General features: G+C 40.7%; 1 protein-coding gene across 2 annotated transcripts; it reads right to left on the bottom strand.

Annotated features, from left to right (window-relative positions):
• Positions 1-2,133: 2,133 nt before the first annotated feature.
• On the bottom strand, positions 2,134-27,790 carry vldlr (very low density lipoprotein receptor). 2 transcript variants are annotated; one of them, XM_070881309.1, is made up of 19 exons: positions 27,600-27,790; positions 23,826-23,945; positions 19,255-19,377; positions 17,079-17,201; positions 15,707-16,078; positions 13,767-13,889; positions 13,567-13,689; positions 12,583-12,702; positions 12,383-12,508; positions 11,603-11,774; positions 7,559-7,780; positions 7,221-7,339; positions 7,011-7,150; positions 6,543-6,684; positions 5,804-5,953; positions 5,003-5,092; positions 4,028-4,105; positions 3,417-3,586; positions 2,134-2,640 (listed from the first exon to the last, which is right to left on the bottom strand). In XM_070881309.1, the coding sequence occupies exons 1-19, from the start codon at positions 27,700-27,702 to the stop codon at positions 2,605-2,607; spliced, it is 2,652 nt and encodes an 883-aa protein (XP_070737410.1). In that variant the 5' UTR covers positions 27,703-27,790; the 3' UTR covers positions 2,134-2,604. The 2 variants fall into 2 exon arrangements, with proteins under 2 accessions (XP_070737410.1, XP_070737419.1); XM_070881318.1 differs by lacking the exon at positions 27,600-27,790 and adding an exon at positions 26,492-26,707.

A 27,790-nucleotide genomic window follows, 5' to 3' on the forward strand; every position in this document is an offset into this window, starting at 1 on the left:
TGATAGAAACCCAATATTCTGCATGGCTATAAACAGGTACTAGACAATTCAGTAACCTTTGTATCAATGTATTTATCCAGCAGCTCTATAAACATTAGGGGAAAGCAGTCACAGTCCAAGAGAAATACAAGTGTGAGTGTACACTATCTACTACACTGAGCATTGAATGCAAATCATGGGAATTGTGTTTGGCTCAGGATTTTTTTTTTAAATACATTTTTCTGCTTGGACCATGATCTCTGGACATGACTAATGAATGGAAAGTGATTTAGTACAACACAGCTTTTTAAAAAAGTGTATAAATCAGATTTCAGAAATCAACCAACTTGCAAACTGTCCTGCCATTCAGCTGAATTAATCATTCAGCAATTGAATGTCAAGAAATTCTTACATGTATAGCTAGAATATATCCAAAGTCGTGTGACGGGCATGCATTTCCCACACTTGTTACTTGGGTGTAGCAGGCTTGAGGGGCCAAATGGTCTACTCCCATTTATGTTCTTAATACATAACACTTAACTGCAACATGTATATCTACTTATACTTGCCTTAGTCCTTCCAATAAATGGTACTGCTGTTTGTTGGTCATCTCCCAGGTTTATTTCACCAGCTGGTGCAGCTGCTAAGTTTACATTTAATACATTGAGCTAAACTCCCTACAGACAAGTTCTTGTTCTACATTTTTTTACTTTGTCAAATGTCTTAGCCAACACATTCATGGGCCTCCGCCCTCATTCCTACCATCCTCCTCTGGGCTTGCTGTCAGATGCTCAGATTGCCCTCAGTTTCCCCTGTCCCCATCCTATTTGAGCATTTAGTTATTCTCCTTCAAGGGAGCTATTCCCCACCTCATTGCAGGAATATTTGAATTTTAACTTTCTCCCCCCACCCCTGTATTCCTTTGGAAGGCCAACTGACAAGGTTAGGACAAAGGAATTCCTCAGTCAATTGCTATTTGGAAAGGGGAAGTTTGACAGCGACTGCAGTAGGAACACTTGTAACCTTTACTAGAATATCTGAATCTTAATTTGCAAGAATATTGACCATGATGCCAATCGATGGAGAAAAAAATCCTAAGATTACAAATTTGTGGTGTAGTGAAACCTCCTTGTAATAAGTAACCAATTGTCTCTTCCTACATAAGACTCTGCCCTCAGAGCAACAACCTTGAATTTAAGGCCACCACATCCAGGTTACTTTCCATTCAAATTGGAATAGCAATGACCACTGCACTATAGTTTACAGGCACTCAACCTCAACTTGGCACCAGACTAGTACAAGCAAACAATGTACTGTGCCCTGATTTTTACAAAATACTAATGACATGCTGTGCAGTATTTGGAGCACAATGGATATTTTACTGTGTCTTAGTGTAAAGCCACCCAAACTGTATACCATTATCCTATCTCTTGTCTATGCACTATGCACCACTTTTGCTGCTGCAAAAGGTGCCGAATGTGATTTGTAACAAAAGCAGTCTAGCCCAAGGGTACGGTTAACAATTCTGGTCTTGGAGGCACTGGAAGATTTACTAGGATACCAGGTTATACCCATCAGGAAAGATTAAACAGGCTGGGGCTTGAACAACCAAGGGGTGAACTGGTAGGGTAGAAGGGTATGTTTCCACTTGTGGAAAGACCAGAACGAGGGGCCATAAATACAGGATAGCCACTAATAAATCCAATAGGAATTCTGAAGGAATGAGTGGAACTCTAGTTGAGGCAAATAGCATTGATTCAATTGAGACAAGAGCATAGAAGGATATGTTGATGGGCTAGATGAAAGATGGCAGGTGGGACAATACTGGCATGGACCAGTTGGTCAAAATGGCCAGTTTGTGCTGCACTATGCAATAGAATCTGCCAAACCCACATTACAGGAATAAGCAGTGTTGGGCCAATAATGGGAATAGAACAAAGCTGCACCTTCCACAAGAGTCCAAATTATGTGCAGAAACAATCACTAAGTGGGCAAAAACTGGTTTGTTGGTTCAGCACACAGACAACTGCAATACTGGCACTGCCTATTTTGAAATTGAAACCAGATTGTTACAGGAGCAATGGGTAGAAAGGAACTGGTCAGAAGTGAGAATGTAATGGCATCAGCTTGAAGCATTCAACACAATGCATGGTGTGCATTTATGAAATTTATTTCATAATCAAACATTTACAGCATTGCTTTTCCCAAGCATGGCAATATTTTTGTAAACCTCAGTTACAGAAATTTGTATTTGGCACATAAAAAATTTACAAATCCTTGGCAGTTTGGTATCCCTTTAACCTAATCATTGCAAAAATGTTGTTGTATACATTAGTTATTTACAGAGTATTCAAAATGCCAAGACTTATTTACAAGTTTATACAAGTAACAGTATCTTTATAGTCTGCATTCTCCCTACAATGGCTTCACATGAAAGTGCTTGCAAAGTTTCTCAATACTGAAAGATTGAGGAATTGTACCAAAACAGTGATTTTTACTCCTTCAAATAAATGTGTATTAGAAAATACTTTGCACACAAGCCACTGCATCTAGAGGCAGTGTGGTGCCACTGAGCTAGATATCAAACTGTAGGTTGAAGTTAAAAGAATCCATCCAAAATAAAGATCAAGCTGAATCATCTTCTGTGTTGACAATCGAGATCTGAAATTTTAAAATTGCAATTTTAAAGAAAGTACAGTGCTCTGTAGGCTTGAAAGAGGCAGGCTCAACAATTTATCCTACACATCAAACTAGAATAGAGGCCAGTGTTCTACCTTGAGAAAGCAGTGCATATGGATTACAAATAGTGAAGTCAGCAAGCTCTCTGGTCATCTAATATACATTTGCAACCCTTGTCCAACATTACTCTGTTTGCTATATTTGGCAGACAAAGATTTATTTGAAGAGTCTCCAATTCCAACAATTCAATTAGTTTGCTGGAAAAGGAATTGACTTCCAACTTTATTCATTGTTCCAATCTAGATGGGGCCAAATGAGCAAGTTAAATCACAGGTCAGAATTTGATATAATAGTATAAAATACACCAAGTACAGATGAAAAACTTGGCCCGTTAGCCATTATGGAAAGGTAGCAGAGAATAGTTATTCAGATCAGCCATGATCTTATTGAATGGCAGAGCAGGCTCAAGGGGCCAAATGGTCTGCTCCTATTTCTTTAGGTTCTTATTGTAAAATGCAATTACATGGATTACTGGTGATGCTATGGAAGCAGGTGATTAAACTAAACTGGCAAGGGAGCTTAGTTTGTCAGTGTGGAATAATCCATTAGAAAATCCACCTCAGTTACTGGATCTGAATAGCCCAATTTCATATTCCATCAACTTTTCTTTCCAAATGCAAACTTTAGTGGTTTTAGAGATGCTTGGACAGGGGCTTTTTACTGAGATGGAGTACAATTCCCCTTGTTACATTACTTACTGCAGGGTAGGTATGACCAACTGATTGACTTTGTCTGTTGAGATCAATGTTCAAGTCGTCCTCAGTTGTTTTCAAATAGACAGGATTATCAAAATTCATACTTTTTGTATTCTTGTTTTGCCAGTTGCGTCGTGCAATGTAACCAGCCACACAGGCTATTGCCAAAAGCACTGAAATTAGAAGCAGAAGTTAGAGGCAGGCCAGAGCAAGAATGTGCCAACAAAGTTTTTCCCAAACTGGTCCACCACCCCTACCAGGTTACACCAGCACCAAGAAACAAGGTGCCACTTAAGTGTGTGAATAATGTCATGTCAAAAAGTCTGAGTCATTACTGCTGAAGGGGTGGGATGTCTGTGGGATACACTTTAAGAGGGGCAAGTGTGACAATTATCCACAGAACCCAAAGCCCAATCAAGAAATGGCTACAATGAGGGACTGTGGGAAGGAAGTGAATGTGGTTTCTCTTGCAGCTCAGTTAAATATTGGAGAAAAAGTGAAAGGCAGCAGGCTATTCAGTAGAATGTTTTGGCCTAATCTTCAAATGCCATTTTGTAGGATATCAAGTTTAAATTTTGAATGTCTTACTTACAAATAAGGATAATCCTACTTACAAATAGGAAGTATAATCCAAACAGCTGTTGATCCTTTGCCAAACTGGCTCACTTGAAGTGGAATACTTGAATTTACACCTGCAATAGGTGAACATGTTCATTTTAGATGATGCACGAGTCTGACAGGAAAGAGACTGGATAACAGTTGTGGCCTAGGCTATCTCGCAGATGAGACTCAAACCAAAAAATTCCCCACCCAATTAAGGATTACTACCTCCCATTTCAGCTACAGGTACTTAGTTTACCCATTCAACTCTTTTTGCAGGATGGAACCACTGGCATCAGTGGATCAGTCATCTTGTGATAAAGAGAATCAATTTAGTAAATTAATCCAGGTGTACCATAACTTTCTGGGAGGTTTAGTTAGTTTAACTGGCTGACAATGCTGCAGGGTTCATTCATGCTATAATCTCAAGTTTGGGAAGTTTGTGCTTTTCTTCCTAGTGAAAGCTCCTGCTGTGGTATAGAGCCACTACTGCAGTTACTTATTCTACACGAGCATTGGTGAGCTTCATCAATGGAACAGAAGAGGATGAAGTCACATCCAGATATCCATGTGCAATTTCTAGCTGGAGATGTTGAATAATGCTCTAAAATAGGATCCTTACTATATTTTCTCTTCTCCCAGCTCAAGGGTACTGAGGCTAATACCACCTTTACCAAAATTCAACTTGAGGAATTTGAACTGGTATATTTGCTTAGCTACACAGTACCTTTACCAAAGGAAGCAGTAGTAAAGCTCAAGTGACAGGGAAGCAAGACATGTCTTAGAGTTTGCTATCTCTCCTCCCTGAAGTGTCTTGGACAAGCACTCCAGTAGTTGATTTAAAGAAAATATAGCCTCACTATTGACCACAAGACTTTCACAGACTATGGGACCAGTGATTTCTGTATTTATATGCCAAATTTCAAGTGCCAATACAAAAAGTCATTATATTTATGCTGCATGCAAGTGAACCACAAAAATGAAGTTACCTCTAGAGCCAGGCAAGACAGTTGACATAATTACATGGGAAGCAGAAAATGCATGAGATGTAGAAGGCAGAATATGTCTAGTTCCAGTTCCTTTAAGATAAAAAATTCAAAAACAAGAGGGCATGTCACATTATAGCAATATAGGGCTTTAGCTTGGAAAGGCAACAGATGAGTTCATACAAGATACAAACATAGCTAGGGCCATAGCAAGAGTGCAAAAGAAAGTTTCCACCACTACTTTTCAATCTTCCAAAGCTGGGATTCAGTGCCTTATCCAATTAGCTTTGTAAATGCCTCATGCCAAGTTATTCAGTGTGAGGGCACCACAGCCACTAGCTTCTACATTATTGAGGGTTCCTAGATTATTTAAAAGTAATTCATTGGCTGTAAAGCATTAGTGATGGCCAGTGGTCATGAATGGCATTATATAAATGCAAGTTTTTTTGGGGAAAAAACAAAAACTTAAAGCTTTCTATAGTATAGGTCCAGCACTGGAACATTTGTACAATGCAGTACAAGGTTCAAGTTTGAAGTAGCCAGCTAATTGAACACATTGTAGGCACTGGTCACAGCTTGAGGCTACAGGCAAGTGAACATTTATACAAAATTCTCTGCTCAGGTACTAAGTAAAGGGAATCATTTCAGGTGGTTTTATGGCAGTAAGGTCCTTACCACCCCTGTAATGAATCTAGTGATGAGATTTACAAGATTAGTGGAAATGAGAAAAGCCAAGATTGCTTGTGTTCAGTTACTGATGACTACTGGAGTTACAATTTAATAGCTCACAAAATTAATGCATACCCATTCTACATTGTTGACCATCTTGTGCCAGCTCCATTCCAGATGGACATATGCAGGTGTACTTTGGTGAATGACTGTTAATTTGAGGAGCAGGTAGACACATGTATTCACAGTCTCCATTCTTCAGCTTCTCATTACACCAGTTTTTACCTGCAACAAAGTTATGAGACCAGGACTTGTAACTCAAGGATCCAAAGCAAAGAATTTGTCTCATGGGAAATTCATATCCAGCAGTCAAGATGAAAGACAGACTGCTAGTTTACTTGTGCCAATCTCAAAGCAGCCCAAATTCTAATTTAAGCAAACATTAGAAAGCTTGGCAATAGCTCAGATGGCAGTTCCCCATGTACATAGACATATTCCTTGTTCCATACAATATAGAATATGTTAAAGCAACATCAAAGTAGAAAAGTGGTTGCTTGCATCACCACTACTGCAATTCACATGGTGTTAAGTAGCATTAACTTTGTAACAGCACTTTGCTGAATACTAGTCAAGTGACCACTGATATGGAGTAGCCTGCAGCAAAAATAACTTTTTAGGGGGTGGGGAAGAAAGAGGGAGGGTTGTACATAATTCAGGAAGTACTAGAATACCATTTGGATCGAACTCTTAAAAATCAAGTTTTTAATATAAACTGAAATTTATATGGTGGAGCAGTTGCACTTAACAGTAGGGCCTATTTACTTTGTTTGCAAGATAGAAAAGAATCTCACTGGCTGGATTTGAAAGTTCATACCTGATGGCTGTACTAGTTCATGATAAACTATGATATCTTGAGGTTCATTAAGGTTAGAGGCTAAACGGACCACATCTACTCCTGTGAATTTGTTGGCTCCATAGATAGCTTCATTCTCTCCATCAGTCCAGAATACACGGTCCTAAAACAAGAGTTACTGCATCATAAGACAGCCATGATGCATCTTGATTGGCTAATCAGTGAAGCTATAAAATGTGCCCGTGTCACTTAAATTCATGAACACACTAGGGCCTAAGCAAGCAGTGTTGACTCATTTTACATGCTCACTTCATAGTCAAATGAAATGCAATCTGCAACATTGTTCCAAGGCAGCACTAGAGCATCTTGCACAGCAGAGATCAGATTTAATTTTAGTGCCCTTAAAAGAGGCTGCCCACCTTAGAATTGGTTTATGGAGACTAGAATGCCAAGTGTTTATGTATGGCAAGATAAATCAAAAATCCTTACTTCAAATACAGCAACAGCAAAAGGATGAGCAAGGAAGTCTGGTGACAGAAGCACCCTTCTTCTATCTTGTCCACTTAGATTCACACTGGACAACGTGTGCAGTTTTGAGTCAACCCAATAGAGGCGGCTTTTCACAAGATCTGTGGACAAAGACAGGTATTAGTCCAGGCCTGGCTTTCAGAAAACCAAGAAAGCTTTTTGTTTACTTACCAAGTGCAATTCCATTTGGCCACTGAATATCTCTGGTAACTAAGAGTTGGCGATCGACACCATTCATTCCTGCTTTTTCTATCTTTGCTGGTTCACCCCAATCTGACCAGTAAACAAACCTGCAGGGAAGAGTTTGGGGAAAGCCTCAGTGTGCAAGTAGTCAAAAACAACTTTTGGAATGCCATTATTTTTAATTAGGTCACATAACTCCTCTTCTAATTCTAGGTGCAAAAACCCACAAGAGCTTGCATAGTGGAATATTCTACCATTGCAAGACAGTGAAATACTAGTTTCATTACATTTTAGTGCATCCTATTGCAAGTGCATATTTAAAGTACCCAGCTAGTGGATCAACAGCTACAGAAGCTGGTTCCTTTAGATCAGTGTCAAAGAGGGTCATCTTTTTGGTTCCATCAAAGGTAGCCACAGAGAGAGTTTTAAAACCCAGATCAGTCCAGTAGATATTCTTGTAAATCCAGTCCACAGCAATTCCCACAGGGATTTGCACATTATTAACAGTTCTGGAATGACCAGCTGAACGGTGTTGGTCCACAAAAGTGCTGAGGGGAAAAAAAAAAAAAGTGATTTTAGCTGTTAGAACATTGTAATTCCTTCCGATCACCTGCATAAAATGCAGTTCCATTCAATAGAAAACTAGATCTAAAGTTAACCAGGAGCTATCTAAATTCAACTGTTAGGCCTCCAAGGCTAATTAGTATACAATAGGACTTGTATGCCAAGAGACTGTTTCCCCTGGCTGGAGTGTCAAGAACTAGAATCATAGACTAAGGGTTGGGCCATTAAGAAATTTGAGTGTTTTGAATTCTCTGCTGGAGGGCTGTGGATGGTCATTTAAGAGTATATGCAAGATAGATATTTGGGCACAAAGAAACAGAAAATAGGTGCAGGAGTAGGCCCTTTGAGCCTGCACCACTATTCAATAAGATCTTGGCTGATCATTCACCTCAGTACCCCTTTCCTGCCTTCTCTCCATACCCCTTTAGCCACAAGGGCTATATCAAACTCCGTGAATATATCCAACAAACTGGCATCAACTCTAGTAGGGAATACCACAGGTTAACTACTGAGTGAAGTAGTTTTTAAACTCAGTCCTAAATAGTTTACCCCTTATCCAGACTGACCCCTGGTTCTGGACTTCCAACATCAGGAACATTCTTCCTGCATCTAACTTGTCCAGTCTTGTCAGAATTTTATAGGTTTCTATGAGATCCCCCATCCTTCTAAATGCCAGTTAAGGCCCAGTTGATCCAGTCTCTCCTCTGGTCAGTCCAGCCATCCCAGGAATCAGTCTGATGAACCTTTACTGCACTCCCTCAAAAGAGAATGTCCTTCCTCAGATTAGGAGACCAAAACTGAACACAATATTCCAGGTGAGGCCTCACCAACTGCAGTAAGATCTTCCTGCTCCTATACTGAAAACCCCTAGCTATGAAGGCCATCATACCATTTGCCTTCACCACCTGCATGCCAACTTTCAATGACTGATGTACCATGACACCCAGGTCTTGTTGCACTCCTTTTCCTAATCAGTCACCATTCAGATAATATTCTGCCTTTGTGTTTTTGCCCCCAAAGTGGATAACCCTCACATTTATCCACATTATACTGCATCTGCCATGCATTTGCCCAATCACCTAACTTGTCCAAGTCACCCTGCAGCCTTTTAGTGTCCTCACAGCTCAGTCACCCAGTTTAGTGCCATCTGCAAACTTGGATATATTACACAATTCCTTCATCTAAATTAATGTATATTGTAAATAGCTGGGGTCCCAGCACTGGGCCTTGTGGCACCCCACTAGTCACTGCCTGCCATTCTGAAAAGGACCAGTTTATCCCAACTGCTTCCTGTCTACCAACTAGTTCTCTATCCATGTCAGTACATTAACCCCCAATACCATGCACTTTAATTTTGCACACCAATCTTGTGGGACCTTGTCAAAAGCCTTTGAAAGTCCAAATACACCACATCCACTGGTTCTCCTTGTCCACTCTACTAGTTACATCCTCAAAAATTCCAGAAGATGTCAAGCATGATTTCCCTTTCATAAATCAATGTTGACTTGGACTGATCCCGTCACTGCTTTCCAAATGCATTGTTATTTCATCTTTAATAATTGATGCCAACATTTTCCACACTACTGATATCAGGCTAACTGGTCTATTACCAGTTCACTCTAAAAAAAGTGGTATTACATTGGATTGGAGGGTAGACAGTCAACAGACTGTTGGAAAATCATCACCAATGCAGCCACTATTTCTAGGGCCACTTCCTCAAATACTCTGGGATGCATATCAGGCCCCAGGGATTTATCAGCCTTCAATTTCCCACCTAAGGATATCCTCCAGTTCCTCCTTCTCTCGACCCTCGGTCCCCAGTACTTCTGGAAGGTTGTGTCTTCATGACAACAGAACCAAAGTATTTGTTCAACTGGTCTGCCATTTCTTTGTTCCATTATAAATTCACCTGAATCTGACTGCAAGGGACCAAAGTTTGTCTTCACATATCTATAGAAGCTTTTGTTCCCAGCAGGCTTCGTCATACTGTTTACCCCCTCCTAATTAAACCTTGTCCTCTGCTGAATTCCAAATTTCTCCTAGTCCTCAGATTTGCTGCTTTTCCTGGCCAATTTATATGCCTGGTCCTTGGATTTATCACTATCCTTAATTTCCTCGTTAGCCACAGTTGAGCCACCTTCCATTTTATTTTTACTACAGACAGGGATGTACAATTGTTGAAGTTCATCCATGTGATCTTTAAATGTTTGCCATTACCTATCCAGTCAACCCTTTAAGTATCATTTGCCAGTCTATTCTAGCCAATTCATGCCTCATACCATTGAAGTTACCTTTCCTCAAGTTCAGGACCCTAGTCTGAATTAACTGTCTCTCCATCTTAAGGAATTCTACCATTATGGTCACTCTTTCCCAAGGCCCCAGCACATGATTGCTAATTAGTCCTCATTACAAATCACCCAGTCTACAATGGCCAGCCCTCTAATTGGTTCCTCAACATATTGGTCGAGAAAGCCATCCCTAATACACTCTAGGAAATCCTCCATTGTATTGCTACCAGTTTGGTTAGTCCAGTAAATATGTAGATTAAAGTCACCCATGATAACAGCTGTACCTTTATTGCACACATCCCTAATTTCTTGTTTGATGCTGTCCCCAACCCACTACTACAGTTGTGGTCTGTACACAACTCCCACTAGCATTTTCTGCCCTTTAGTATTCTGTTGCTCCACCCATAGATTCCACATCATCCAGGCTAATGGTCCTTCCTTACTATTACATTAATTTCCTCTTCAACACCATCCCACCTCCTTTTCCTCTGTCTATCCTTCCTGAATGTTGAATATCTGGATGTGGAGTTCCCAGCCTTGGTCACCCTGGAGTCATGTCTTCATGATGCCAATTATGCCATTAATTGCTGCCTGTGCAGTTAATTCATCCACCTTATTATAAATACTCCTCACATTGAGGCAGAGCTTTCAGGCTTGTCTTTAACACACTTTGCCTTTAGAATTTTGCTGCAATGTGGCCCTTTGATTTCTCTGCCCTCCACTTTTCTTTATCTTTTGCTTCTGTCCCTATTTTACTTCCCTGTCTCTACATAGGTTCCCATCCCCCTGCCATATTAGTTTAACCCCTCCCAAACAGCACTAGCAAACACTCCCCTAGGACATAGGTTCTGCCCAGCTGCAGACCATCTGATTTGTACTGGTCCCATCTCCCTGGAATTTGAATCCCTTCCTTCTGCACCACTCAAGCCATGTATTCATCCAAGCTATCCTGCAATCCCTACTCTGACTAGCATGTGGCACTGCTAGCAATCTTGAGATTACTACCTTTGAGGTCCTACTTTTTAAATTTCACTCCTAGCTCCCTAAATACAGCTTGTAGGACCTCATCCCATTTACCTATATGCACCATGACAACTGGCTGTTCACCCTCCCTTTTCAAAAAGGCAGTTGGGTGAGAAAGTGGAATTATGTTGATTGCACTGAATAATGGAGCAGGCTTAAGGGGCTGTATGGCCTATTTCTGCTCCCATCAAGAATGCTACTGTACCACAATTCCTTAAACAGCTGAACATTTTAGGTAGAAGTCAATTGATAATTACAAGACATCAGGCCCACATAAATGGCAAGTTCAAATTTGGGACCCAAGTCAGACCTAAATGTGTAGTATTCAAATGCACAAAATGCCTCTCCTCTCCCACAAAAAAAAGTACTGGAAAACATCTCAGCCTCAGGAGGAAAGAGTTTTGCATGCCAAATCAGTTTTGGGGGGGATTAACATGGACAAAGTATAAAGTATAATTATGGACAGTGTATAGAGGTTAGGTCACAATTAATTACCTGAAAATTGCCCGTTGTCCCAAGTCAGCCCAGAAGATGATTTGGTCTGCAATATCAGCATCCAGTGCTACAGCATTTCTTAGCTGCTCAACTACTTGAGTATACTCTTTGTGCTCTAGTCCTATTTTCCTGATGTCACGACGATTAGTGAACATTAAATAGGGCTCTTTACCTGTTTTAAAAAAAGTTTGCATTCAATAAGTAATCCTCTTTGCCAAGAGCTCAAATTTGCCAGAGTTACATTTCACATCTCTGCAATCACTGCCACCACCTGGAATAAGTTCCACTGCAATAGTGCACAAGGGAAAAGACATGGATATGTACAAGCTTCACATTTACTGCACTGAATGAAATGTTTGAAAAATTTGCAAGTTGCCACTAAGCATAACCCCCATTCTGTTAAGTCCAATAATGCTTGAATGGGCAGTTATGTATTTTATAAAGAAGGTGGGACAAGTTGTCCAGCCTGGAGAAAGGTAGCACAGAAGCCAGTTGTCTAAAGATGATCAGATTATTCTATGAACTGATGGTGTTGTATATTAAATTCAAGTGTCAATTGAGAGTATTGCTCAAGTATGTATTGGTGCCCTTGGTACAAAGAATAGTCTAGTGCTATAAACAGCTTGGCCAGTTCTATACAAAGCCAAGGAATTTAAAGTAAATTAGTTTGAGACAGGAGGTGGTTAATATTTGAAGCTAGTGAACACATGCCTAAAGTTAGGTGAAGCTACTTTGACAAGACTGCAGACATTGGGTGCTGGCAGGCACCACATTTCTTACCAACTGCCTTGCAAACTCCATTAGCTGGATCCATTTGATAACCTTTAGAACATTCACATTTATAGCCTCCTTTTAGGTTGATACAAATTTGACTGCATATCCCTGGATTTTGGCATTCATCAACATCTGCAGAGGGGAAAAAAAAAAAAGTTAATAAATCTTGATTCTAGAAAGTGACCTAAAGAACATTGCCAACTTACCTCCACATGTTTTTCTGTCAACCAACTTGAAGCCAGCAGGGCAATCACATTCATAACCAATGACTAGATCTCTGCAGATGTGAGAACAACCTCCATTGTTCACTAAGCATTCATTCAAACCTGGACAAGAAAGTAATTAATTACTAAACACTTCAGAATACCCACAAAGTATATAAATGTTCAGGAGAGAAGTTGGGATGAGTTGGTTAGAAGTTATGTAATGAAATTTCCACCATGATGATTCATTCACACCAATAGTAAACCTGAGTGTTTGGTTGCTGTCATGAGGAGCTGATCCCTTGAAGGTAGTTATAGGCCACTGGTAAACTAGCAAGCTTGCTGTGAGTACATGGTGCTCCATAGCAAACAACCAGAAATCTGTGCACATGCTGCAAGATAGCAGTATTCCACAGATCTTAGGGTTTGGAAAGATTAAAGTAGCAGCTACTGCAGTGATTTGACATGAACATACAAATGACTAGAGTTGGCATTTAGACATGAGTTTGGTTAATATTCAAACAGGAATACACCTGGAGACAGTCAAAATGAAGCCACCTGATTCTAGTGGACCACAGCCAAGAGACCATTGTGGTCTCAGGTTAGTCCAGTGAGTTTTTGCTCCCAGTTTAACATGCAATACATGTCATAACTCTTACCTTTGTTTTAGATGTTCAATATACCATTGATCTCATGACCTTAATACCAAAGCTACAGCAAGGGTTGTGCACAAAATCAGACAGTTATGGATAGTTTGTGATAGTGAAAGTAAATATTAGGTCATCACAAGCTTTAGTTCAAGCGATCATGCCAAAAAGGAAATTTGTTTATGGTTTATAGTAACTGGATCTTGCAATTATAGGTAGCTATGGAAAGAAAGCTTGGATCACTAAAGTGATAACTCAATATTAGAAGACTTGTTAATGACAGCTAGTTTACACTAGTACAGAGGTTAGATCCAACCCAATTATAATCTGGAGTTCTTACCACATTCCTTGAGAGGCTCATCACTCCAGTCCCTGCAATCCTGCTGCTGATTACATATTTGAGTCATATCTATGCATTCTCCACTACGACACTTGAAGTTAGTTGGCCCTGTACACTCTGAAACTGCAGACCACCAATATGTTAAATCTTATGCAATAGTAAAGTAACTATGCAATAGTCAAGTAACTTAAAATATTTACCATTCCTACAGTTACGTTCATCAGTACCATCAAGACAGTCTCTAAATCCATTACATTGTCTGCTTCCATGAATGCAGCTACCATCACCACATCTGAAGTTATCTGGCCTACAGGTTAGAGGAGCTGAAATCAGAGTGAATAAAGCATCAATAGAGATCAATGTTATTTGGGATCAAAGAGCCTGATCTGTGCAAGACAATTATGGATTTTACTAGCTCATATGTTCATGGTTAGTTTGGGGGCTCTGTAGCAGTGCTTTTGGAAATCCAAGTTAGCTGATGTTGCAGAAAAATCTTATGAAAAAAATTCACAGGATGTGGGTGGGCATCACTGACAAGGCCAGCATTTATTGCCCATCCCCAACTGCACACAAGCTGCTGGTGAGCCACTGCGTGTGTGGAAGATATTTCCAGTGCAGAGTTCCAGGATTTTAAAATCACCAATGACAGACTTCAAGTCAGGATGAGGTGGTGTTTCCATGTGCCTGCTGCCCTCATCCTTCTAGTGGAGGTCAACTTGAGATGCTATTGAATAAACCTTGAGAGAGTTGCTGCAATGCACCTTGGTAGATGTTACACATTTAAGGTGGTGGTTGGGTGCTGATCAAGCAGGCTGTTTGGTCCTGGATGCTGTTGAGCTGCAGTGTTGTTCAAGATGCACTACACATCCAGGCAACTGGAGTATATCATTTTTGACTTGTAGATGATGGAAAGGCTTGGGAGTCACTTGCTGCAGAATACCCAGTCTTTGATCTGCTCTTGCAGCCATAGCTGATCCAGTTAAGTTTCTGGTGAATAGTGACCTCCCCAGAATGTTGGTAGCAATGCCTTTGGCTGTCAAGGGGAGGTGGTTAGGCTTGGAGAGATAGGTCATTGTGCCACAAGTTTCAGGCAATGTTACCTGCCAACACCAAGCATTGTCCAGGTCTTGCTTTATGTGGGCATGGACTGCTTCATTGAGTAATTGTGAATGGAACTGAACACAAACTAGTGAACATCCCCCACTTCTGACATTATGGAGGAGGGGTCATTGAAGCAGCTAAAGATGGTTGTGCCTCAGTCTTTGCCTGGAGGAACTCCTGCAGAGAGTTTGTTGGGGGGGGGGGGGAAGAAATGTGGAGGTCATTTGGACCCCCCTCCCCCACATTGACTTCAATTTTACTAGGGTTTTAGTCCCATAATCAAACACTGCCTTGAAGCAGCACCAATTCAGCTCTTTAGCATAGAGGACTTCAGCATTTTCTGGGTGTACCATGGGCGTTACTGGGTGCTTAGACTTTTGTAGTGGTTTGACACAACCAAGTGGCTTGCTAGGCCATGTCAGAAGGCAGTTTAGTAGGTCTGGAATCATAGGCCAGCCTGGATGACAATTTTTGTATCCCATACCTGCTATGAGCAGGAGTAGGCCACATGGCCCTTCAGACCTGCTCTGCCATTCAATATCACTGCTGATCTTAGACTTCAACTCTACTTTCCTGCCCAACTCCCATATATGTAGATTCCCCAAAGGTCAAAAATCTCAGCCTTGAATATTCAACAGCCACAGCTCTTTTGGGGAGAACTCCAAAGATTCACATCTTGAAGGAACTCCTCCAAATCAGTCTAAATGACTGACCCTTTATCCAGAGACTATGCCCCCTAGTTCAAGACCCTTCAGCCAGGGGAACCACCTCTGATATATCAAAGATTCTGAAGGGCATGGACATGTAATCCAAAGGGCAGTTGCATTTGACAAAGGTCACTGAATTTGAATTTAGTTAACTGAACAAAAAGCTAGCAGCAGTGTGTTATGGTGGGGAAGTGTGAAATGTCTAACTAGTATAGTAACTACTATGCTATTGTACACAAGTTTAATTCTGTTATAATTGTCACTCAGAACTAGCCAAATTTTTTAATGGTCAAGAGCCAACTCAAACCCAGTAGCTCAAAAATTAGACTTACGGCAATTTGCTTCATCACTTTCATCTTTGCAGTCAGCATCTCCATCACAGTACCATCTGCGGTGGATGCATTCACCTGAATTACACTGGATCTCACCAGCAGAGCATTTTATGAGAGGAGGAAGGGTGCGCCCACAGCGTTCTGGAGACTCATCAGAATGATCAGTGCAGTCAATATCACTGTCACACATCCATTGCAGTGGGATACATTCAGAACTATTGCACTGAAATTCATGTGGGCCACAGGTAGGTGGAGCACAGGCTCTCTCATCACTTCCATCACCACAGTCATCTTCACCATTACAGACAAATGTCTTTGAAATGCATCTGCCACTGGAGCAAGTAAACTCTAGTAGACTGCAAGTTAGGTCACCTGAAAAAAAGAAGTACAGTTTACATCTAAGAGGCAGCTGTTAAGCCTTAAAATGCCAAACTCAAGACAATGGTTTATTTTTGCCACCAGTTATTGTAACCTTAATTCACTCAAAAGGTTCACTTAGGCTGTTGAAAGCTGCTCTGCAATACAATATGACTGCAAAATGTTTATATGAAAGCCTATATCCTTAACTGATAGTTAAGTATTGGTCCCACATTGCTAGTTTGAGAAGAGAAGGACTAAAACACAGTATCAAGGTTCACTAGAAGTCATGTAATGCCCAACTGATTTAAAGAAAAGCAATAGTTTGTGAAGTGGTCTTTTCTTGATCTAGTGCTTGCTATAGAAAGTTATTGTTTAGAGATCACAATTAGCCCTGTAGGTATGAGCCAAACTCATCTTGCCAATTGTGGTATTGGGAATATAGTGCAGTGCAGTCCACCTGCTGGAGGTCAAGACAATAGGTTTGTTGGGAGGGTCAGCTCAAATTAACCTTTGGAAAGATGTCACATGTGCCTTTCTGCAGTTGATAAGCAAGTGTAACAAAGCAGTGGAACTGTCCTATAGCAGGAAGAGAGGCATTTAAGGTGAAGGGAAGATAAGTATTGGTCAGTCACCATTAAAAACCCTGCTGCAAATGGCCCCAGTATCAAGCTTTGAACCAGCTTCCCAAGCTTTATCTGGCAAAGTTTTAATGGAAACAGTAAGAGTACAGAAGTTAACAATTGGCATTTGGACAAGGTCATTATTTTATACCTTGCATTAGGTACCAAATGCCTGAGGCACTCTACTGGCAAATGTAACCTTTGGTTTCACAGCAATTGGCATACAAGTATAATTGTCAGTGTATGAAAAATACTGATGGGATAATGGGCTCAGGACAGTCAAGAGTGAGGCAGTTCAGCCAATGGGACTCAGTACAAGTGTAATACATTAAGAAATGTAAATTCAGACAGACAATGTGATTTAAAGTCTTGTAGTGGAACAGTCAACCTACCACAATTCTCCTCATCACCACCATCATCACAATCTCTTTCACCATCACATCTCCAAGGTATAGGAATACATTGAGCAGATCCAGGGCTACAGCTGACTTCATTGACATGACAGGTTCTCATATCTGAAAAGGTACAGAAAAGGCCTTAAGCATGCTGTTCTGTTAAGCAACATTAGTGTCTCAAATCAAAACTCATGGGAATGTATTTCATTTAGAAATGTAATGTGCAAAGATCAAGGAAAATATCAGTCAAGACTGAGTACTTGTCCGGAAGAGCATTTGTGCCATCATTGACAGGACCAATACACAATTTCCTCCATGGATGGATTCAATACTATTAACCAGTCAGTCAAGGTCAGTTTATGGAGATGTCGATTTAATTCAGTTATGCAAGGTTAGGCTTTTGATTAACAGTCAATGGTACGTGAAAACACCATTAGACAGCAGAATACAACAGGTGTAGGCCATTTGACCCCTCAAGCCTGCTCTGCCATTCATCATAGCTTATCTGATCTTGGCCTCAACTCAATTTCCCAGCCCACTCTAAATTCCCATTCAAAAATCTGTCTACCTACACCTTAAATATATTCAATGACCCAACCACCACAGCTTTAAGGGTAGAGAAGCCCAAAGAGTCACAACCCAGAGAAGAAATTCCTCCTCAGTTCGGTTTTAAAATGGGTGACCCCCAATTCTGAAACTATGCTCCTAGTTCAAGATTTCCCTATGAGGGGAAACATCCCCTGCATCAACCCGGTCAAGGCCCCCCAGAACCTTAAGTTTCAATCAAATCACACCTCATTCTTCTAAAACACCAATGGGTATAGGCACAACATTTCTTCACAAGACATCCCCTTCATCTCTAATCAACCTTGTGAACCTTCTCTGAACTGCCTCCAAAGTATATACACACCTCCTTAAAATGAGACCAAAACTGTATGGTGCAATCTCATCAATGCCTAGTACAATTGTAGCAGGACTGCCTTACTTATACTCCATCCCCCTTGTAATAAAAGCCAATATTCAATTTGCCTTCCTAATTACTTGCTGTATCTGCATGCTAACTTTCATGTACAAGGACCCCCAGATCACTACCATAGCATTGTAATCTCCATTTAAATTTGTTTTATTTTTCCTACCAAAGTGGATAACCTCAATTTCCCACATTATACTCATCTGCCAAATTTTTGCCCACTCCCTTGGCAATTTGTGTCCTCCTCACAACTTGCTTTCCCACCCATCTTTGTATCAGCAAATTTGGCTATATCACACTTGGTCCTTTCATCCAAGTCATTAATATAGATTGTAAATAGTTTGAGGCCCCAGCATGGATCCCTGTGGTACTCCACTAGTCACAGTTTGCCAACCTGAAAATGACTCATTTATCCAGACTCATGTTTTCTGTTAGTTAGCAAATCCTCTATCCATGCTAATTACCCCCAACCCAGTGAGCTCTTGTGCCATAACCTTTTACATGGCACCTTATCAAATGCCTTCTGGAAATCCAAATACACATCTACTGGCTGTCTTATCCACACTGCTCATTACATCAACTCCAGCAAATTTCTCAAACTTGGTTTTCATTTCATAAAGCCACACTTGACTGCTTGATTTGGAAAAAAGTATGATTCAATGTCCTGCTACTGCTTCCTCAAGAATGGACGGCAGCATTTTCCCCAATGGCAGACATTAGGATAATTGGTTTATATAATTTCCTGCTTTCTGTCTTCTTAAATAGGGGCATCCATTACAAAGAGAGTTACATTTTGCTAGCTGATCTAGATTGAGAAATGTTCACACTAAAGATGGCCTTGTGCAGAAGTAGAAGACTACACAGCCTGATGGACCTCAATGTAGAATATCTACAACCACTCACTAGGGGCCACAAGTTGTGAATATCAAGGATATACTGAGAAAAATGAACCATATCCAACATGCCATAGTTGAGCGAGTTTACACTGCTGGCATCAGGGTCACCACTTGCTGAAATGCCCCAATATACACAAGAGCCCTAATGTCTTTTTGGGCTCAGACCACAGAATAACTGAGTCAGTATGAAGCAAGCTACACAGCACTGGAAAGATCTCTAATGTAAATACACTGCTAAATGATCCAAGGGTGTATCAAGCATTTAGATGGGACAAGTCAAGTCTTAGTTTTTGCAATAAATACTTACGACAGATTTCTGGACTTTCATCTGATCCATCTTCACAGTCAGCATCACCATCACACTGCCACCTATTAGGCACACAATGTCCATCTCGGCACACAAAATCAGAGCTACCACAGGTCTTCTTAGCTAGGAGAGAAATAGAATCTGATAAGTATCAAGTACTTTAAACACCCATCCAGGAGTTTTAAAAATGGACATGCATTTGTACAGCAAAAAAATGGCCACCATGCTCCACCCTTTATCCTCAAAAGGACCACAGCACACTCTGAAGTTTCACAGGAATGTGTAACTGGAACCAGCCATCCCAAGGACTGACTGCAAATTTTAAACTCTATCCACTGACTTCCTGAAGTGACAGGACAGAGCAGGTCAGCCAAAGTGCCTTACCCCAGCACAAGTGCATGCTTCCACTTCTCTCTTCTCCTCCCCCTCCATTAGGTGGGGCAGGCATTGTATACAGATTGTTAACAGGTTTTCTGGGTATGAAGTGAATAGTAACAGTCATGATTTCTGGATATCATGCACTCAAACGATGTCCCTTGTAGGGGGTTGGAAGGTGGTGATCAATCTCTTTTCTTCCTTACTTTTCTCTCCCCTCCTCCCTCCCCCAAACTGGGGGCAAAGGGAGTCAGAGCCTCAGGTCCTGCTTCTCAGCACGTGGATGGAAGGGAGTGGAGCTCATCACATCTCAAAATGTAGTGGAGCTTGATGGGTGGGGCCTGTCAAAAAACATGCAGTATGGGTAGGGGTGGGGAATTAAGGGTTATGGGGAGCGGGCTGAGTCCACGGCCAGATCAGCCATGATCTTGTTGAATGGCGGAGCAGGCTCGAGGGGCTAGATGGCCTACTCCTGTTCCTAATTCTTATGTTCTTATGGACAGACATGTCAAAAAAGTGCAGTACAAATAGTTACATCACTTAAAAATATATAGAATTCATTATACTAAAGTCATTGCCAGTTTATCCACAAGTCTGTGGCAGCTTGTACTAAAACTAGGTCTTTTTAATCCTCCAGACCTCAAGTCAATTAGGTCTTAGTTAAGGCAAACATTCAATTTCTACTTTGCAACTATCTGACGTATTAGTTGAATTTAATGTGATTCACTGGCCCCTAACTTGGGAAAAAAAAACTTGCTGGAAAGAGGCAAAACTTTCTGGTTGTGAATGATCATCATGAGTAGGCTAGTCAAATCCAAGTGAAAGTAAACTGAGCTCCTTATATATTATATACACAGTCCGAGACTAGCATAAAATTAACACTTTTCACTGATCAAGTGTAAGAAGTTCTTAAACTAAAAAAAGTCAATTAGGCAAGTTTTGGGAGCAAGGGAAGGGGGAGGAGTCATTTGCCTCACTTGAAAATGATCCAGCAAGTAGAGGGGCTGAATGGCCTTAAGCTGCAAGGATTCTAGTTTAGAAGCCACTATAAACCAGTCCCTTTTTTAAAAAAAAGTTGGCTGCTATGGTGATTTTTTTTCTCTGCCATTTGTAAGAGGCATATAGAAATATACTTCCAACAATTGAACAAGATGCACATCAAAAATGACAAAAAGGACCAAGTCAGTAGTATGGAATAAAATGACTTCTGTTCCATTCCCTTGGTATACCCAGAGTTCAAAGTGAAGATTTAAGGCCCTGACCATTGTTATTGCCTAATTACTTATTGGGTGTGAATAGCAGAGCTTGAAACAGGCAAAGATATTACTAGTTGCTCAGCAACATTAACCCATTTGCAAAAGCAGACAGACTTGGATAATGTTTACTGCAAATGATAGATGGAGATTTGGCCTTGGGGATAGCATGTGCTCATTTTAATTTCTACAGCAAGGCTAGTTTTCATCTGAGGAAACCACATCTGTTGATCAGATCTACAATGGAGAAGTTTCATGGCATTACTTAAGTGCAATAAATCACACTGATTCCCATCACATGTAGCACCTTTTAGAATTGCAGTAGTGAACAGTATCAATTCACACTGCTGTTTGCAAGGCCATTTCACACATGTATCTGCATCATGTCTACAATGTGTACTTGCAAGTACTGTCCCATTTCTCCCCCCTCCACCGATGTCAGGTAATGTCTTAATAGGTTAAAGGAAAACCCCTTATTTTAAAGATATGCATGCATGGTGCCTTCAGTACCTTGGGCATTAGCAGAAAGATTAGTAATATCATTTCAAAACAGGATGCCTACAATCCTCCAAATTTAATGCTCCTCAATATGTGCAACTAGTTGTGATCTCAATTCTATCTGCAGTCACTAAAGAGATGGTTCCATGAATAAGCCTATTTTACTAGAAAAATACAAAAATGCAAGGAAACTAACCTCAAATGTGAAGAGCTGAAATGAGAAATTATTTTCTAAAGATTCTCAGCTGATCTTCAAATATACATCTATTGGTGAGGTATGGAGCAAACAGCCAAGGCCCAATCCAAGAGCCTTGGATATATTAATCAACCACTAAAATGAAGCACTTGGGCAGGAATCATCTCATGTCATAGCCAGAACAAATAACTGAAGATATTGCCTAGCCATACTTGAGAAATGTAAAAATATGTTTGAAAACCAGGCCCTCAAATCTGCCACCAAGCTCATGGTCTACAGGACTGTAGTAATACCCACCCTCCTGTATGGCTCAGAGACATGGACCATGTACAGTAGGCACCTCAAGTCACTGGAGAAATAGCATCAACGATGTCACTGCAAGATCCTACAAATCCCCTGGGAGGACAGACAGGCTCCCAAAGCAAGTGCTCTACTCGGAACTCCTTCATGGAAAGAAAGCCAAAGCTGGGCGGAGGAAACATTACAAGGACACCCTCAAAGCCTCCCTGAAAATGCAACATCTAGAAGTCCATGGCCAAAGACCGCCCTAAGTGGAAGAAGCACATCCAAGAGGGCACTGAGCACCTAGAGTCTCATTGCCGAGAGCATAGAGAAATCAAGTGCAGGCAGTGGAAAGAGTGTGCTGCAAACTAGTCCCACCCACCCCTTCCCTCAACAACTACCTGTGACAGGGGCTGTGGTTCTCTTATTGGACTGTTCAGCCACCAAAGGACTTTTTAAAAAAAAATGAGTGGAAGCAAGTCTTCCTCAATTTAGAGAGAGACTGTCTATGATGGCTAGGAAGAGATGTCTGTCCATGGGGAAATATATCTTAATGTTGCAAGAAAGTTAATGTACCATTAGAGCAAAAATAAGGATTGACAGGGATTGGCCATGCAGATTACCCTGGTCTCAAATTTGAAATAGTGACTATGAACAAGACTAAAAGTTTTAACTTCTCCCTGCTTCACATCTTGGCTCTATTTTACCTCCCTGGCCTCAACCAAGTTTATCTCTTGCCAGGCTACATCAAGATTACTATTTTACTTGGGGTCTGTTATTTCTCTCAATATAATCTCTTCCAACTGATTTTTTCCCAGCTTGCTGTACTGATTTCAGTTCCAACTACCTCTAAAATCTACTTCAAAAGCCTCCATTTGTCTTCAGTCCTGACCCAATTTATGTAATTAGTGGGATTATCTTTATTCCTTATTTGGTGGTGTTTATGCTATTTAATAGAAGAATGTTGGTAGGGTTAGATAAAATAGGGTGGGAAGAGGCTCAATGAGCATAAACATTGGCATTGACCAGTTGGGCCAAATGGTCTGTTTGTGCTGTAAATTCTATGTAAACATATGTAACTACTAGCAAAGTACATGAAGAGTTTTACATACAAGCAGCTGCAAGATTTATGCATGAGAAATCATTCTAGGGCACATAAATATTTTACACTTAAAATCAGCAGTGTGGGAGCACTGAAGTTAGGTTGCACTCCTACTCAAGGGAGTGAGCATATAATCCAAGTTGATACTAGTACAGTACTGGAAGAGTACTTGAGATGGTAGCCTCACTAATGTTCAACCAAGGTAGAGTCAAAAGACCAAGGCACTAGTTATGGAAGAACAGAGTTTGCAAGAACAGGAAGTTGTTTCCTGGCAAACAGTCATCCGTCAATTAACTGGTCTTTCATTCTCACCCAACAGAGCAGGTTATTTTCTCACTGATGAGAGGGGTCAATCTCATTTTAAACTGACTCATTCGTGGATTTGCAGAGGCAAGTATTTCGATTTTATCCTGAGCAGGATTTGTTTTTACTACATGGACTCAATTGTCCACTCCAAATATTTAGAGTTAATACTAATAGTGTACTGGCATTGGTACATTGGGTTAAAAACTTAATGACCAGCTTTGTGCCAATAAATAGTAGGGTTTGCAAAGAGGTGGTCTTGAGTGATGATTAATATGATGTTTTGTACTAAAGTATTAACATGCTTTACAGTCAGTGTTACAGCAAGAGTTTAATGGGACATTAAATATAAGTCAACATTACTGGACATTTGGCAAGGTTATCAGTTTACTCTTGAGGGTGCCAATGTGACAGTTAACAGCTAATAATTACACAGCATTTGAGAGAATAGGACTAGTATCAAACTGTTCAAGGCAGAACAGTCAGTAACAAAAGTAAGTTGGCCAAGTTGCAGCATTAAAACTAGTAAAAAAAGTGAACCACATTTTTTTCAGTTACTTACCACAGGAACTTTCATCACTTCCATCAGTACAATCAACATCTCCATCACATTTCCATACAGAGGGGATGCAGCGTCCATTGTGGCACTGAAATTGTGACACCTCACATGATACTTTTGAGCCTCCGGGGGGGAAAAAAGTTGGACATGAATTTACACTTCAACTTTGAGAACACATCAGAATAGCCTTGGCCTTTGATAGTAAAGTTTAGCTCTGGGCCAGTATTTATTTTTACCAACGCAGATCACATTTGTATTGTAAACATCTTGATGACTCAGCCAATTCCCAATAGCTTAGCTATAACAAATCAGAAGATTGTGGGTTCAAGTCCTAATGCAAGACTTGTTGCCCAATTGTGACATGTGCTCATGCTCCATTAGAGAATAGTTACAGATAAAGTATTAATAAACTCAACTACAGCATTAGTTGTTGGAGCAGCAGCAGTGCAGTCAAAGCAAATCCTTTCTGGCAGTCAGATAGCCATCATCCAGGAGGTATGGGTGCACAAGACGCTCAAAAACATGAGCTCAGGCTACAGTTTTTCCTTCTTTGTGGACATAGACTTCACCCCACCAGTTATGCCCCAAGCCCAACTGACTTTTCAGTCTTGTTATTTCCATACCGGAGGCAGGCTCCACTACCAGAGTTTTGGTAAATAGAGCAGTGCTTTGATATGGTAGACCTTGAATGGATGATGCAGCATCAGAATGGAAGGATCCTTCAATGTCATCGGCCAAAAAGTAAACTTTTGCAAAAGTTTAAACTGCTTGGCCCTACGCCCTGAGCACTTGCCCAGATCCTGGCTACCAGGAGCTTTTCCTTGCCACCAACCATTTAATGCTGGACATTTAGGACAAATAAGCAGCTCCCATGCAACCAGCATTCAATTGAGGGGGAAAACAAGGAAAGTGTGTGTTCTTATTTATCTACTCCGACTCAGGTCAGCAGTCATATTCCGCAACAAAAGGGCGGGGACACGCTCTACCCGAGCAGGTCTGCTCCACCAAAAATAGCAGGAAGAACGAGTTACATTTCAAGATTATTGAACACGTTCAGAAATATTTTCAGGCAACTCTAAAAACTCCACAAATACAAGTTTCAAGCTCGTCTCTCGGAAAGATTCGTTTCACATTGCAAAAAAAACCCCCATTCCAATAGGAAAACGCGAATCCAGTAGTTTACACAGGTTGTTCTTGAATAGCAAGCCGTTTTGCCAAAAGGAAGGAAGCACGTCAACACAAGCTGACTGGATTGGACAGTTTCCATGATTCAAGACCCAATCACTTTCAAAGGCGGGTCTTGTGGTTCTGGGCATCAAATAACAGTGAAACAGGACATCTCGGACAGCACTGTAACCTTCACAGCAGCAGAGGGGCAAGCGGCGTTTGCAGCGCCAGACAATTGGGGCATTGCACTGACGGCACACTAGTGTTTTGCTCCAGGTTGCAGATAGTGGAAGACAATGCCCTGTGTTTGACCCACATCTTTAAAACAAAGTGTAGCCAGCGACAAATCGTGCGGTCCCAGAAGTTCAAAGCCCAAGAGGAAAAAAAAAGTCACTTTGTGACGTTTATCGTAGTTCGAGCCAAGGTCAAATAAAAGATAAGATCCAAATTCAGGGAACATGGTCAAAGTTTCGTCCCAATTGATCAACGAAACAGCCAAAAAGGCTAAAGTCTCAAATCCTTAGCAGTTTGAAGTTAATTCGTTGCAAGGGAAATTTTGATTGAGCCTAGCTGCACTTTTATAAAAGCAGTTTTTAAAAAAGGTAACTAAGTTAAGCCAAGTTTATCCAATACTACTTGGCAGACTACTTTCCCCCCCTTGTATATAAGCAAATTACCTGTAGCTGTCCCGATCTGAACTACAGACAGTTGCAGGCTGTAGTTTCAGCGTGTAGACGAATACATGTCTATACCTGCGATTGGTTAAGAACCTAATCCATTCACAAGATAACGCAACGCTTGTAGAGACTTGCATCACATTCGCCAGGTTCTGGTGCAGGCACACCTCAAGGTTTTGGATGTAATGGCTTGTCCTGAATAATCCGGATGTGCAATTCTAAAGTTTCGCTTAAAATTTCAGGAAAGCGTGAACTGGTGGGACCTACTAACATTTGAAAACCGCTGGATAAGTGTACTTTAGAAGTTGAACACCTTTGAAAAATAAATGGCAGTTTCCAGCGTGTGCCACGGGGTGCTGACCCCTTCCATTACCAATAGTAGACATTTTATACAAGATCAACGACGTTAGGTTCACTGTTGCCCTTTTAATAAAGTGCTCCATTTTAATCATATATATAGGTCTGAAATTCCCCAAGAGCATTTCCTACCCGGCTGTGTGGCTTTTTAAGGATATCAACCGACTGCTAGCCAAGAGCAAAGGAATGGCACAAGGAAATATGTGCCAGCCTTCAAGACTAACAATAAAAGCCCATTTAGATTTGCGGTCCGCCACGGGTCACAGATCACTCAACGTTACAGCTTCTGGGGGCGGGGAGAATTTTAAAAAACCAGCTCACAGCACCATCGTGGCTCAAAGCCACTCAGTTCATGCCAGATTTCTAAAGATTGTACTCCTTTCTTTCGTCTCGGGGTCTTGCACTACCACCTGCTTCTTTACAGTAACCACCGGCTCAGCTCCAAGATAATGGAGTCCCATTACTTACCATGTACATGTCTGCACTGATATGAACACACTGCGAGCAGCAGCAAAACCACACGGAAAGGAATCATGTCACTGCTTCACCGTCAGCCGATTGCTACTGTTGACTCCTAGATAGTAACGGGTAGTATTGGGATATTTTTTTTCTCGCAGCGAACTGAGAATAGACGGACACGCCAGAATGACGCAGGGACGTGCTCTTATATCAGTCTAAGTGCATTCCCTCTGCTCACTGGAACAACTGGTTGGTCGGTGTGTGCCTCCTAACCCAATTACCTTGTTAAATAACTGCATGGCAAATCCAGATCTGTCGATATTGCTGCTTGGAGACGGGCTGATAATGATTGATTAACTGAATGTACTCCGCCCCCCCCCCCCCTTTGATGGTTAATCTGTTTTTACTGGCAATTACAATGTATATGATGAAGGGTTCTCACAAAGACTTTTGAATGATGTACAGTTTTTTCCTTGCTCTTCTTGAGTTCTGATTTGCCAGAACTGGAAGACGGGGCACACACACACACACACAGGAGTAAAAGTGAAAACGTCGTATGTTAATTTATATTCTTACATTCCTTGGTCGAGCCGAGGGGAGCAGGGTTCTTTATAAGGTTATAGTCGTGTTTATACAAATGCAAGATTCTATATAATAAAGCATTTCACGCGTTTAATTAGTTCATTACTGAATGTATGGATTATTGCTTTGAATCCTGTTAAACACTGATAATCTCTTGTAAAAGGCATTATTTATTACCTTCGATAAAGGGGACAAACTACAAAAGTTAATGGAATTTTGCCAAAAGTTAATAGACATTAGCACTTTTTGCCATTTGCTTATTGCTGTTACAATGCATCAGATCACAAAAATATACCAATATTTGAATAAAGATATTGAGCAAATATGCAATATCTATAAAATCAGGTCCAATTATAATTCAATTTCAAAACCTGGACTTAAAAAACTTCATGTAAAAACATAATACTTTAGTATGTATCACAGTTTGAAGTGTAATTTATGTACAGTATGTTATGACAATACATCAGCTCAATAGTTCTTTAATCAGAATTCGTACATCTGGAAGTCTATTTCCTGACAACAGTCATAAATTTACCTTGTACTGGTTGAATCGATGTCCTCTTGTTCCTCCTCTTAATATTTGACTTATAGTAATATTCAAGATTTACTTTTTCCATTCCCTTGACAATCTTATTCATCTTTATAAGCTCAGGCACCTCCTTTCCTGGATTAAAAGCCGAGGTTTTGCCAGTTTTTCCTCATAACTAACTATCAGCATTGTGGCTC

This window comes from Pristiophorus japonicus, chromosome 1 (assembly GCF_044704955.1).
Source record: "Pristiophorus japonicus isolate sPriJap1 chromosome 1, sPriJap1.hap1, whole genome shotgun sequence".
Taxonomy (NCBI): domain Eukaryota; kingdom Metazoa; phylum Chordata; class Chondrichthyes; family Pristiophoridae; genus Pristiophorus; species Pristiophorus japonicus.